The 15,802-nt window shown below is 36.6% G+C and overlaps 1 protein-coding gene across 1 annotated transcript; it reads left to right on the forward strand.

Annotated features, from left to right (window-relative positions):
• The first annotated feature begins 3,507 nt into the window (after nucleotides 1-3,507).
• Nucleotides 3,508-4,522, forward strand: LOC145549376 (cystatin-B-like). The gene is made up of 3 exons (XM_081601596.1): nucleotides 3,508-3,612; nucleotides 3,691-3,792; nucleotides 4,299-4,522. Exons 1-3 carry the CDS (start codon nucleotides 3,535-3,537, stop codon nucleotides 4,437-4,439), a joined length of 321 nt encoding a protein of 106 aa, XP_081457722.1. The 5' UTR covers nucleotides 3,508-3,534; the 3' UTR covers nucleotides 4,440-4,522.
• The last annotated feature ends 11,280 nt before the right edge of the window (nucleotides 4,523-15,802 follow it).

Here is a 15,802-nt window from a genome sequence, read left to right on the forward strand (position 1 = left end):
TCAAAAAGCATCAACCTGAGGTCTTTATTATGTTAACATCCTAGGACAGAGAAGAACCCAGGCCTGCTGCTGGTGGTGGTCAGGAAATCCACCACCACTTGTCTGTTGGTGACTGACCCACTGATACATCAAGAGATTGAAATCTTTGTTCTTTGTGAATCAGCTAAAGATCAATCAGCAGTGGGAGTTGTTGATATGGCCATGTGGGAAGTTGTCTGTAGGGCAGCATCATAAAAGTGGTGTTGATAGAGGAGTGGTGAACTTGTTCTCCTGTCTGGTCACAATGTTTTAAAACTCAGTTCTGGTGAAACAGTTTAAATTTCTCACTGAAAGCTGCTACAGTTCCAGAGAAATGGTCGGTTTAGCATTAAGTTATTCAGAACGTTGAGATCCTCTGCATGTGTTGGCAGGTCACCTGTCAGTCAGAGTGATTTTTTTTGTCACAACCAACAAAAGGTTCAACAGCTGCCGGTAGCTTCAAAAGTCATGTTGTTTTTCTGCCACTTGGAAAACAGTTCCGAACCAAATCTTAGCTTAACATGACACAAACATTTTTAACCCTAGCCGAAAAAGGCCTTCACTAATCTTAGCTAACCTAAAAACAAAACAGATGATGCTATTCTCTGTTCATTCATAGTAGTTTTTAAAATGACAAGGTGACTAAGTAGTTTTGTCTGCAACTTTCTTTTACTAAAACCATCATGACTCTAAATAAAGCTAAAAGGCAAGACTTGATGTCTACCTGTAGCTCAGGTCAAAGTTGACCTTTGACCTTAGCGCAGTGCAAGAACCAGTGAGCCTATCACGACTCCCTGATGAGATCAGAGCTTAGCCCTTCTTGGGCGTTACTCAGTGCAGCAAAGAAGATTCCTGTGAATTTTGTTGGGATGCATCTTTAGTGAAGCTCTTTAGAACATCAGTCTTTGAGAATGTGTTTTATGAATACAATTTTACCTAATTACCTAATCTAAACTGTAATAGTGCAGAGTAGTACAAATTATACTCTAAACTAGGGCTGTATAAAAAAATCGATTCGGCGATATATATCGATATTTTCTGTCCTCGGAAGGTATCAATTTTTCATCCGCGAGTATCGATCCGTTAAACCATAGGGGTCCATAGCCTTATAGCTCTTTTTTACGTCTAGTTTGTTACGGCGTAGCAGCAAGACTCCGCCTCCCTCAGTCTCACTTGCAACTTGAGCTTAAAGTGCACATTATAAACTACACACCAGTTTTCAAATTGTGTTAATAGGCCAAGTATAACCAGTTATGCTAAAATTAGTAAACCATATTTTTCGGAATGTCAGAGAAATGTCAAAAGCGCCACCATTCCCCGGCTTTTCCGGTTATGTGAGAGGGAATGAGCTTCCAAACGTACAAAACGAAACGAAACATTAGATTCCTGTGTTTTTGGAAATGTAAAATCTTCAATAAATAACGATGGGCTGTATTAAATAATCTAAACTGTAATAGTGCAGAGTGAGTAGTACAAATTGATGGATTTTGATGAGGGAATAACATTATAACATGATGACAGTTACAAAATAAAAATCTTTGGTAAAAAGAAATGTTTCTAAACCTCTGGAATGTAGCGTCACAAATCAGCAGGCAGTCACTTTTTCAAACTAGCAGCACTAAGGATGCCCAGTCCGTTGCCTAGCAACCTCAGCTAATCCCAGCCTGAAGAGAAGGGTCTCCACAGCACAATCCAGAGGGTGAAAGGTGAATCTCACAACTCATTCTCACATTGTGTCGTTGTCTACAGAAAACATTTGCTGTTTTAGTGTAAATGAACAGTACAAATGCAGCCAAACTCTTCAATTTTCACCAGAAGACATTGTCATGTAAGCAGAGCCTCAGAATGGAGAGGATGATCACTGACAGAAAGGAATTAGCTTCTTTTAAAGTTGTACAGGCTATTCAGGCTCCTTTGCTGATCATCAACAATTTTACTGCTGACATTCATAATTTTTGATACAGTTTTAACTCTTACACCAAGATTTCTGTGCCGACAAGTGGTGTGGTATGTATATTTGTAAAATATACACATTGTATAATGGTAAATCAAAGATTTTCTTTCCAAAATAATAACATAAAGTTCTTGATATTTGATTTTTACACCCTCTTTGCACTTAGCAAACTGAAAAAAACAACAACAAAAGTTTGGAATTTTTCATTTAAATGTATTTGTATTTTTCAACACTTTCTTCATCTGTCAAATCCGCTCATTCAGAGTTGCAGTTGTAAATTCAAATATGTATCACTGGTCTAATCTAGTGCTGGCAACCATTACAGATCGAGAAGCCTAATGATAGTTTAAAATGTTTACATTACACAATAAATTAGAAAATACTTCCTCCCCTCCATTTTCGGAGGGCAAATCTAGGATGTCACTCAGGACAACAGTGGAGTCATTATTGAAATAAGTGTAATGGATTATGATGATTATTTAATTTTTTCTGTTAGATGAGTTGGTGGAGTTTCCATGGAGGTGAGTATTTCCACAGAGGCTGAAGTCGGCAGATGGTGAGGTTAGTTTTGGCTTTTTTCTAAATAGGTTACTTTTGGCATAACTAATAGATTACATGTCTTGGATAATGAAAGCAACATAACAGCAGGAGATGAAGGGTTTGTGTCAGAGGTGGTGAATGAGGACCAATGGTACAAGTAAGAGACAAAGACCAAAATGAAACAGCATGGGAGTTTAACCTTGCTAGCAAGTGTCCCTTTTTGATCTGATTGCATCTCTGGTATCATTCCTAGGTTCAAGTATTTCAGACCTAAAGATTGAATGATGACTGGTGTTTGTTTCAACGATTGAGTTTCTGCTGGCTAAGGATATACAGTACAGCAGTACAGTTTTATACTCATCACTGATGGCACCTGGAAGAGATTTAGGTATTTATTTGATACATAAAGAGAAACTGACAACTTTCTTTTAATGAAACTTTGTCCTGAGAATTGCAACAAACCCAACCATGTTGTTTTGTACTAACAGTGCTATCTTTTATTTATCTTACTTGGGAGGGCTGATTAGAGCACATTTTAGTTTTAAGTTTGAAAAACTTTGCCATTGTGTTTTAAATGTTTAAGTGCTTAGAAATAACTTATACTTTCAGTTACTCTTTACATTTGAGGTAGCATTAGAAACTTCCCAGTCTGAATTCCCACTTCAAGCAGATTTTTGCTGCAATTCTAACTGGGAGCTCAGAAAATCAAAACTCAGAATGTGAAACTACAGTTTAATTTAACAATTCAATAAGTGACATTGTCTTTGTACTACAAATTATTTATGAACTGTAGTTGGCAGCTTAACAAGCCTTTGTGCTAATGCTTAGTAAAATTTTAACTGGAAATAGGAAAACTGTGAAGAAATGTTACAAAACTCACAGAGCTCCACCCATGATGCTCAGGAACTACCTTCTAGTCTGTTTGCACAACACCTACAGTATAAATAAGCTTGGAAACTAACTGATGTTCAGCTTTTGAGCCTGATAGCAGCAGATACGTTTCTTCTCTATTAAAAGCAGTAATGAGTGAAGGAAATATGCTTGGAGGATGGTCAGAGACCAAGCCCACTCATGGGGATTTTACTATGCTTACTAGTTGGGTGAGTTTCTCCATTGTTTAAAATGTTTCCCTGTAAGAATTCTGTTCTAACATTTCTTTTTATGGGATTTTCCCACAGCTGTGGAAGATTTCAGAGGACACAACCAAGAGAAAGTTTAATGAATTCAAACCAATTGAATACCGGGAACAACTTGTGGACGGTAAAAACTATGTCATCAAGGTAATAAGCAAGGATTTCTATTATACTATACTGCAGTGTATATTATTTAAGACCATGCAGTGTGAACAATATATAGCTGCCATTTAATGATAGTGCAAAACATGTTTATCTGTTCTTTCTTTTGTTTTTGTTGGTTATTTGTTTACACAGCAACTTTACTGTATTCAGAAAACTCAATGTATTAAAGGAGGAAACTTTCTCCAAGATGTTTAATGATAATCAAATGCCTTTACTGTACCTTCAGTAGACTGCAATATAGTAGTAAGATATATTTGATTAAAACTAACATGAGATCAAAATATGTGCATCAAAAAAACAGAAAGAAGGAAACTGTTAAGATCCTTTTTATTGTAAGAAACAGACTGAAAGCTTTATTGTAAGATATTTTAAAAAAAATAATGAGTCTAAAACACTAAACATGATTCAAATAAATTTTGGCTGGAAATGTGCAACAATACATTCCCAATCCTGTTAAGAAAATGATTTCCTCTCTCTTCTCTCTGTAGGTTCAGGTGGGAGAAAACGATTACGTCCACCTGCAGGTCTTCCAAAGCTTTCTGCTGGGGAACAAAATTGAAACTAAATTTGAGGGAGTGCAGGATGGCCACCACCGAGATGATCCCCTCAAACCGTTCAAGCCCTTCTAAAGTGAAAATACTACCTGATCCAGCTTCCTCCAGACAGCTGCTTCAAAGAAAACTGTCTTTGTATTGTTATGAGAAAGATGACTACAACAATACTCGGTTATAATACAGGTTGAGTCAAAACTCTGTATCACTCGAGGATGTCAAATGTCATAAAATGGCTCAATAAACAAAATTTAGGCAGGATATTTGTCTCAGGTGTTTGAATTCAAATTCAATTCAAATTCAAAAATACTTTAGGAATCTGAAAGAGAAATTAAATGTTGTAAATCTTATTAAGTCAGGTTGTTCAAAGAGTAGTCTACAATAAATCTTGTTAAACACAATTCCCAAGAAAAAAATCTACAATACAGTTAATTTATAACAATTAAGAAATGAAACAGTGAAGAAGATATTAAATAAAGTTGAGAACCATTGTATCACATGTATCACCAGACATTGTATGTATCCATCAACCATCCAATTCAGATATTTCCCTTCATTTTGTTGATTCACTATGACTGTAGTTAGTAACTTTCTAGGTAAATAGTCTAAATCTTGAGGCCTTGAATTTTGTCTTCATATGTTTTAATCTTCAGAGCTTCTTGTGAAGCAGCACAGTTTAGTTATTTCATCTTTTCTAAGTTCTGCTCAGTTCGAACGTTGGTGGAAGACAGGATCTATAAGTGCTACGAAATCAGAAAAACTGTAAATCTTACTGTTTTCTGTCTTCCTAATCATATTAAAATAATTCATGAGATGAAGTTTCTACTTACAATAACGGTTTGACCATGCTGCACAGCAAATTTGAAAGTGCAGATTTAACACTATCAGAGTTAAAATAAACACTCATGCAGAGTTTATATTGTAACCACTGCTGCAGTGTTAAATTAACACTTTTGAAAGAGTCAAAATTCTTACTCCATTTGTGTTAAAAACTATTTTTCTGTGGTGTATAATATTAACACCAGAAGAGCTTTAGAAGTACCCTAATTAGTGTTAAAATCACAGATTGGACACGGTGATAGAATAAAGTGTCAACACTGAGATTGTTCATTTTTTACTTTCCCATAGTGTTAAACTTAGAAAATTGACCGCTACTAAATGTAAATATAAATGTTCAACATATCCTAAAATTGCCACTTCTGGTCGCAATCTACATCCATCAGTGCAACCTAGAGGAAAGATAACACAGAACTCCCATTTTACATTTTTTGATATAATGTCCCTCACATAAACTTATCCAGAAAAACACAGGCACCAGGCACAACACAGATGAGTGAATCTGTACCATAATAAATCTCAAAATCAAAGGGCTCAAAATATTTTAAGTCTTACGGTCTAACAACTTAAAACATGTGCATTTGATTAACATTCGAATCCTGAAGGTGAACCTCAAATGTTGTCTCAACATCTGATACAAGAAAATAAATACCGTTTCTCAAATAGACAAACAAAAAATAATAGAAAACAGGGAGCTTATTGACAAAATATGAAAATATGTTTTATGTGCCTGAGTGTAAAATGAAAAAAAATTAAGATGCTGGAATATTGGGTTTGGGGCATTGCGTAAAAATCTACAAATATATAATGTAATAAATGTATAAATATATAAAGAGTAAGAAAATGGTGGTCAGATTCTTCCAGAAGCAAAATTGGTCTACTAACCAGATGTTCAATATTACTATTGGTGTTAAAAGCATAGAAACTCTTTTAAGTGTGATGAAAATTAAATATGTTTCATGCTCTAATGCAGCTGCCATTTAGTGATCACAGGGAACAAAACAGAATTAAACGGTCATAAACATTTCAGATGATACATTAATTACAGACACAGTGGTGGTGGTGTGAGGGGAGTGGTCTTCCTTCTGGACCTATTACTATGTTTTGGATAAGCAGAGTATACGTGAATTGATGGATGGTTCTTTCTAGAATTGAAGAATTGGGCGATAAAGAACAACTGAAATAATTTCCTCTGTGGTGTCTCAAGTTAACCAGTGTAGCAGCATCATTTATTTCACTCACAATTAAACAAGATTTCATGGATGCATGTAAGAATTAAATCTGCCAATATTTATAGCTAATGTAAGCAAAGTGAATCCAAGGTAAAACACAACAAATTCTTAATAACTCAATTAAATATGTTGAAACCTGGAGCTTTTCAAACTACAGTAAATAATGTCTCTTGGACAGTTTAGATCAAAGACCCATTGACCCAATGTCTGCTGGAGACACACAGCTGCCCATACACAGATAACTGGGTATTGACAATAACTGGATGGGAGAATAAAATGAACTTGCGTGAGTTAGTTGTACAAAAACAGATTTTTTTAATTCAACTTCTTTTGGTGTTAGTTTTAAATAATGTTCCATGTCAGTTTTCAACATGTCAATATTTCTCTTTTTCAAAGGATAAATTGGAAGTCGTCATAAACAAACATTATCAAGTTGCTGATTTTATTTTTTGCAAATTAATTATTCTAAGCATTAATGATCCACAGTATCATTGCTGGCAGGAACATTGATTTCCGTTGCAAATGTCTTTACTCAGTCAAGTCGCTCCTCTGGGCTCAGTGTCGTTTGTTTGTTTTGGAGTGTAACTTTTGTAAGATAAACATTACAATGGTAATGGTCATTTCAAAACTCATCTGACTGGATGCAAGTCTTGAAAGTGCATTTTATTAAAGCTGACTAACAGATGGTAGAGGGACAGCATTTTTCTCTCAGGAAGAATCTCTAACGTACAATCTCCTTCACAATAACCAAGTTTGACCTCATGAAATCCAATAGAACAATAGAGACACTTGGAAAAATTAAATAGTCTGAACTGGTTGATATGACTGTGAAATCTCTCAAGTCTATGTTCTTCAGTAAAAGAAAAGTTTTTTTCTTTTATTCTTAGGGACAATGTTGACTGTTGAGTGGATGAAGCTCTCTGTTCAGGTTTTCTGGTTCTAGTGTACTCTGTATTCCCGGAATCAGAACCAATGATGGAGAAGCAGCATTCAGTTTTACGCTTTACTAATCTGGACCAAACTTCAAGAAAATCACAAATGTTTGAAACACAGCATTCCTTTAAATCAAGCCTAAAAACCTGTTTGAGTCGAGTTACTTTCAATTAATATTAACAAGAATAATCAATATTTATTTTCTATCTTCTAATGTTTAACTTTTTTTTTAAGGAGATGCAAATATGCGTTTTCATCATGTAAGGCTCTTTGAATTGTCTTGTTGCTGAAATGTGCTATACAACTAAACTTGCCTTGTCTTTACTTGTTATCAAGCACCTTTCCTGCTTCCTTGGTGCTACCTGGACATACATTTTATCTGAAATGGTACCATTTCAGATAAAATGGCACCATTTTATCATCTATTTTCTATTAAAGTTTTCTTCAAATTACTCAGAACTAAATGCAGCCCATTTTGTAGGTTTATGTTCTCATGCTCTAAAGTTAAACCATGTCAGCATTTGACAGTTTTACAGAAGAAGCCAGGAGAAATTCTCTCTCATAAGATAACTGTCAATATTTTTCTTCAATCTAATATTTATGACAGAAAAACTGTCACACCTTACTTTTCTTTGGAAATATTTCCTGTGGGTGTATTTCAGTGGTAAACAACATAACAGACTTCTGTTACCAAAGAATGTGTTGGGCAACCATAACAGCTTCTTGTGTTTCCACACATAAAGTAGCTACAAATTTTCCCATAGTTTGGAATGACATTTTATTACTTTGAAGCAATTACTGGAATCAATTACTACCCTTAATTTTGCTTTGAGCTTTAATATTCACTGGCTTATATAGAAGATGCAACGATGCAAAGAGGAGACAGGTCTAGCTGCAAAAGAAAAACAACAATGGGCCTGATTTGGTGTATATATTAATATTTAGGGGCTTTTTGAAATCAAGTATTGATCTATTTCCCCATGGAAGATAGAGGTTCGACAAACCAAATAAACTTTAAACACCATTCATCAGGTAAACTCCTGCAAGCTTTTCTTAAATGAAGTCACAATTCAAAAAGCATCAACCTGAGGTCTTCATTATGTTAACATCCTAGGACAGAGAAGAACCCAGGCCTGCTGCTGGTGGTGGTCAGGAAATCCACCACCACTTGTCTGTTGGTGACTGACCCACTGATACATCAAGAGATTGAAATCTTTGTTCTTTGTGAATCAGCTAAAGATCAATCAGCAGTGGGAGTTGTTGATATGGCCATGTGGGAAGTTGTCTGTAGGGCAGCATCATAAAAGTGGTGTTGATAGAGGAGTGGTGAACTTGTTCTCCTGTCTGGTCACAATGTTTTAAAACTCAGTTCTGGTGAAACAGTTTAAATTTCTCACTGAAAGCTGCTACAGTTCCAGAGAAATGGTCGGTTTAGCATTAAGTTATTCAGAACGTTGAGATCCTCTGCATGTGTTGGCAGGTCACCTGTCAGTCAGAGTGATTTTTTTTGTCACAACCAACAAAAGGTTCAACAGCTGCCGGTAGCTTGAAAAGTCATGTTGTTTTTCTGCCACTTGGAAAACAGTTCCTAACCAAATCTTAGCTTAACATTTTTAACCCTAGCCGAAAAAGGCCTTCACTAATCTTAGCTAACCTAAAAACAAAACAGATGATGCTATTCTCTGTTCATTCATAGTAGTTTTTAAAATGACAAGATGACTAAGTAGTTTTGTCTACAACTTTCTTTTACTAAAACCATCATGACTCTAAATAAAGCTAAAAGGCAAGACTTGATGTCTACCCAGGTCAAAGTTGACCTTTGACCTTAGCGCAGTGCAAGAACCAGTGAGCCTATCACGACTCCCTGATGAGATCAGAGCTTAGCCCTTCTTGGGCGTTACTCAGTGCAGCAAAGAAGATTCCTGTGAATTTTGTTGGGATGCATCTTTAGTGAAGCTCTTTAGAACATCAGTCTTTGAGAATGTGTTTTATGAATACAATTTTACCTAATTACCTAATCTAAACTGTAATAGTGCAGAGTAGTACAAATTATACTCTAAACTAGGGCTGTATAAAAAAATCGATTCGGCGATATATATCGATATTTTCTGACCTCGGAAGGTATCGATTTTTCATCCGCGAGTATCGATCCGTTAAACCATAGGGGTCCATAGCCTGATAGCTCTTTTTTACGTTTAGTTTGTTACGGCGTAGCAGCAAGACTCCGCCTCCCTCAGTCTCACTTTCAACTTGAGCTTAAAGTGCACATTATAAACTACACACCAGTTTTCAAATTGTGTTAATAGGCCAAGTATAACCAGTTATGCTAAAATTAGTAAACCATATTTTTCGGAATGTCAGAGAAATGTCAAAAGCGCCACCATTCCCCGGCTTTTCCGGTTATGTGAGAGGGAATGAGCTTCCAAACGTACAAAACGAAACGAAACATTAGATTCCTGTGTTTTTGGATATGTAAAATCTTCAATAAATAACGATGGGCTGTAGTTTTGTTGCTGACAAACGAAATAAAGTTGCGCAAGTAACCGTGAAAGAGAAGCGGAAAGGAGTAGCGGCGCGAACCGAGCAGCTGTAGAAGCAGTGAGATCGCGAAATTAATGCAAATTTCGACTGGTAGCATTCACTTCATAATTAGTTTTTAGCTTACCCCCCTGCATTCTGTTCTGTGTATAAAGGATTACCTGAAGAATTAACATGGGTTGATAGCATCCAAAGCAGCAGCAGCGGCGCTGTGTTTGGAGCAGGAAGACGAAGAGGAAAAAAACCCCAGCCGGAATCCGCGGCGCAGTGAGGATTTGCATAACAATGGCTGATCGATAATTCTTATTAGCAACAAAGAGTATCAGAGACTGAGAGAACCATGAGATCCTGGCAGTCTGAGAGGCAGGTACTCAGAGATCCAAGCAGGGGAATAGCGGCGCTGCGTAGCAGCAGGGAGTCGATCACTACGGGGTGATGCGGAGCCACTACTTTAGCAGTTAGAAGAAAGCAGCTTACAGCCACGGCTAACTCCGGGAGCCAAGGTAGAAAAGCCTTTTTCCCCATAGTCCAAAAGACTGCATTTGTGGCTGCGTTTTTACTCCAAAATGTAGCCACAGTGTCCAAAAGAAAAAAACATAAGTGCAATCATTTGCATATTGAGAGTCTACAGAGGCTGATAATCTCCCCACTCTGCTCCTGGATTACCGTTTAAACTTTTGAGTTTTATATCAAATCCACATGAATTTAAATGACAGAAACTAATTCTCTCACTGCATCTTTGATTCATTTTGTCCAGCTGCAGACTGTTAAACTGTCCAATCAGAGTCAGGTATTGTGTAGTTGGTGCTTTTAATCAGTTTTCAGTTAACCGAATTCAAGTCTATAGAACACAAAATGTCACTAAAATCAGTCTGGCCTTCTAAAATCTTTCAGAAAATCGTAAAAAGACACTGAATCGTATTGAATTGTATCGCATCAAATCGTGCAACAAATATCGCGATACATATCGTATCGTGACCAGAATATCGTACATCGTATCGTGAAATTATTGTATCACTACACCCCTACTCTAAACCATGTCAGCAGTTTTACAGAAGAAGCCAGGAGAAATTCTCTCTCATAAGGCAACTGTCAATATTTTTCTTCAATCTAAAATTTATGACAGAAAAACTGTCACACCCTAATTTTCTTTGGAAATATTTCCTGTGGGTGTATTTCAGTGGTAAACTGAAAAGCAAAATATCCATCCATCCATCCATCCATCCATCCATCCATCCATCCATCCATCCATCCATCCATCCATCCATCCATCCATCCATCCATCCATCCATCCATCCATCCATCCATCCATCCATCCATCCATCCATCCATCCATCCATCCATCCATCCATCCATCCATCCATTTTCTTTACACCCTCGTCCCTCAGTGGGGTCGGGAGGGTTGCTGGTGCCCATCTCCAGCTAACGTTCCGGGCGAGAGGCAGGGTCACCCTGGACAGGTCGCCTCTCTGTAGCAGGGCATAAAAGCAAAACATGCTTTTATGCCCTGTTGAATAAAACTTCAACTTTGACCTTATCCTTCAGATATCCAGGCTGACTGAATAGTGTTAAATGTGCATGTTCTTTCAGGTTTCTCAAAGTGGGTCAGAGTTTAGAGCAAGTAGAAATTTGTAATGTAAGATAATGTTATTGTAAAATAAATTTTGTTGTGTGTTATGTGATAGGTCAACATACTGTGCAAGTGTTAGTAAAACAATACAGATTTTCAATGTTTTGAATAAATGCAACTTTAACAAAGGGATCTTGGTGGAGATGCGGTAGGATCTGATCCCATAATCAGTGGGTTGCCAGTTTGATTTCCACTCGTCTCTGTTGTTGTGGGTTCTTGGGTGAAACACTTCACCCGCCTTGGCTGCTGCTGTTGGTTGTCAGGAAATCTACCACCACTTGTCTGCCGGTGACAGACTCACTTCTATCATACAGAACTGGACTGGTGGCAGTCCAGTAGCTTGCCACCATCAGTCTCACGATTGAATCAATCTAATATGAAGTGCTTTGGGGTCCTCTGGACTAGGTAAATCGTTATGCAAGTACAGTCCATTTGTCATTGTATTCAGTTCTGCTAAGTGAATAATTTGCACAACTACCTTTTCCTGAAATTACAGCTTCAATTGTTTTGGGTGGTTTTCTCCCAATGATACATCTAGAGATTGAAAACTTTGTGAAATAGCTAAAGATCAATCAACAGTGGTAGTTGTTGATATGGGCCATGTGGGAAGTTGCCAAGGGCAGCATCATAAAAGTGGTGTTGATTGAGGAGTGGTGAACATCATCAACATGGCTGAGACTAATGGACAATGGTCAGAGACAAAGCCTGTTACTACAGAAATTATGTATGGTAAGATTCATTCTGCCTTTATTTTCCAAAATCAAACTTTCTGTTTCATTGCAGAATTTCATTTGAGAAAAAAGTAAAGGAAATGACCAAAAAGACCTATGAGCAATATGATGCAATTAAATATAGAGAAATTGTTAATGCACTACCATGGCCTTTGTTCATTAAGGTAAAAAACACAAATTGTTCCAAATTACAAAATTTGTTTTAATGCAAAGTTTAATTTTTTTTTCTCTCATCCCTGCAGGTTCGGGGGGGGGAGGAAATGAGTACATCCATGTGATGATTTGTGTTTTTTATGTCAATATACTCCAGTCCCTAAAGATGTTGGTTGTTGGAGTACAATAGAACCACAAAAAAGAAGATCCTCTTGAACCATTTATTCTAAGCAACTGATGTGAAGCCACAAACTGTTACTCTGCTTTTTAAGTTAGGTAGAGCATATTTCATTCACAGTACTGGAAATGTATGTGTTGACACTTCAATAAAATCCATTTTAATGATGCAGATGTGTTCTCTTCTCAGATTTGTTGCATGTAGTAAAATGCTTTGAACAAAGAAAATAAAAATATTTACAAAGATTTTGAATATCTCATTAACAATGGCAGTTTCGAACTCATCATGCAAAAGTAGACACGTCTTTTTATTAATGAAGACCCCTAAGAAAATTTTTTTGTCACAAAAACATCACCAGTCAATAACAAAACTTTAACGCAATCAACAAGTTCAAAATGAGAAAAATAGAAATGGATTTAAATGAAATTTAATTGCAGCTGACCTAAATGAATGGGTGACTAACAGGCTTCTGCACATGATGGCATGCAGAGGAAATCATGCAATCATTACAACCAGAGGTGGTGGAATAGAAACTCATTTAAATCAGGCAGGACGCCCGTCCCTGGATCTTCAGGGACGCCCTGAAGATCCAGGGAATCATTGATTTAAGGAGCCGCAATGACCAAGTGCGATAAAAAATATTAGAGACTAAAAATGTAAATGTAATAAAAGAAAATAGAAAAGCACTGTTATTTACACAAGAAGGGAACAAAAGAAGAAAACAACTTATGACCAATGAGTGTCATTTTTCTTTTTTTCTGCTGCCTACATTCAAGTAGATAAAGAGTCTTTCCTACATATTTCTCCAAATGCTTTTTACATATATCAAAAAACTAAATGTATCTTGCCACTTCTGAATGTTTCATAACTCAGTTCTGTTGAAACACTTGGGTTACTCACTGATTAACGGGACACTTCCAGAGAAATATGAGGTGTGGCATGAAGTCATTCAGAAGCTGAGATTGGACTGAAACCTGGTGTATGTGTTGACAGATCACCTGTCAGTCACAGTTGTGTTTCTTTCACAAACAACAAAATATTTAATAACTATGGTGTTAATAGCTGTGTTGTGTTATCTGGGCACCATGTACCATGTAAGTCTTAACAAATCTCAGTTCAGTTTGAGTAAAGATGCAGTATTTTGAGTTCTGCCAAAAAACATCATTGCAAAAATAATGAATAATTCCTTTACACAGTTTTTGCTTAATACCTACATGTACCTACCTTACATGTAACAACAACTTTAAGGGTCCCAACAAATGTGCCCTTGTCTCTTTGAAATACTTGAGAAGTTGCTTTTTTTAAAAGGGAATTTCATGAGTAACAACATTATGACCATATTAATATGGGAGCTATCAAACAAGGACTCCACCCATCTTGCTGCAGAAACACCTTCCAGCCATTCATTGGTACTTATGGTATAAATAAGTTGGAGCTGTAACAAATACTTAACATTTGAAACACGCCACTGCAGCGCTAGATTTGTCTGTTAAAACGAGAAGAAATCTCCAGAATGTCTAATGCAGGGGGGTACACAGAGCCAAGAAAAGCAGATGAGCAAATACAGGAGCTCTGTAATCAGGTGAGATCAAAGCTCAGTTTTTACAGTTTAACCCTTTGTTCTTCTTTATAATCGCATTTAATCTGATACATAAATAGGTGAAGGACCAGGTGGAGGCAAAAACAGGGAAGGATTACATACAGTTCACTGCAATTTTATACCGGACACAGGTGGTGGCAGGAATAAACTACCTCATTAAGGTAAGACACTCCGATTTTGTTTAACACTGGCTTTTTGAGACACATGAAAAGCATCTAGATTCCTAATCTTAGTTCTCCTTGTAACTCAGTCCTATAATATGAGTTATAGGTTAATCTACGAGACTCTAAATTTCTGGTGAGTGTGATTAGTTGCTGGTGTGTGTGTCTGTGATAGACTGGTAATGTTCAATGTGTGTCCTGCTAATTTCCACCTCAAATGATTACATTTGTTGGAAAATGAATGAAATAATTAATCTTTTCCACATGTCCTTTCAAAGTAAAGCTGGAAATATTCAGATGTGATTGAATATGTGCTGTGCTGATTCCTGAAAAACTTTGATGTTCAAAAGCATAACAGAAATTGATATACATTCAATAAAGTCCTTCAATCTTGTACTTGTTTTCTGCAGGTTGATGTTGAAGATTCTCATTACCTCCACCTGCTGCTCTACCAAGACCTGTTGGACCACATGGAAGTGATGAAAGTACAAGAACAGAAGAAAGACCTTTTTAGTACAGTGGAATTGACATGTTTCAATTGTATTTCTGAATCTTGTGTATGTTAACAAAGTCCAATAAAAATACTGCTTTCAGATTTTAACTCTCAAGCACTGGACATGAACTGAAATGTCACTATAATTGAACGGTTAATAAATGCAATAAATATATAATGAAAGGCAATTCATTTGTTACATTTCTTCTATCAATTCGGTTTTTGCAAAATTGAATTTTGCTTCAGTTGATTAGAAACATTGTTGTATAAACATATCTAAAAAGAAAGATGTTGCAAGATGTCGAAGAAAACTATGAGCTTCACATCACCTTGTGCCTAATTACACATATTAGCTGCATTTACGCTGATGTCAAAGACACTGATGGATATTTTATCCAGAAATTAGACATTTTCAATTGACTAGAAATGGCTGTGTTACCCCTTTATGCTTTATCATGTGATAGTATGGCCCAAATAGAGCTGGAAACTCAAAAACGTAACAGCTGATGTTAAGGGACACTATATTGAATCTGACTGAGCTTAATATATTTTACAAAGAAGAATCAGGAAAATATGAATTTATTATCTTGGTGTGCAACATTAAAATAAAAGAACTTTGTCATGATTGAATGAATTATGTTTATGTCCACCAGGTGGCGAGCATGAGTTCATGAGAATGTATAAATGTAAGGAACTTGACAATAGAAGTAGAGAGTCTTAATGAGTTGATGCTGATACACCTGTGAGCATGTTGGTGAGCAGACCTTGAAGAAAGATGCTTTAATAAAAGCATCTAGACATAATACTTGGTACTTCGTCTGTCTTTATCAAGCACGAATATAACATGGTGTCAGGAGTAAACTAAGAAGCCGACTATGGAGCTGAAACCACCAGAGAGCTTGAAGCTGACGGGAAACGTGGATGAGAACTGGCGTGCTTTCAAACAACGCTTTCA

The sequence above is a fragment of the Poecilia reticulata genome, chromosome 20 (genome assembly GCF_904066995.2).
Source record: "Poecilia reticulata chromosome 20, P_reticulata-male-v2, whole genome shotgun sequence".
Classification (NCBI taxonomy): Eukaryota; Metazoa; Chordata; class Actinopteri; order Cyprinodontiformes; family Poeciliidae; genus Poecilia; species Poecilia reticulata.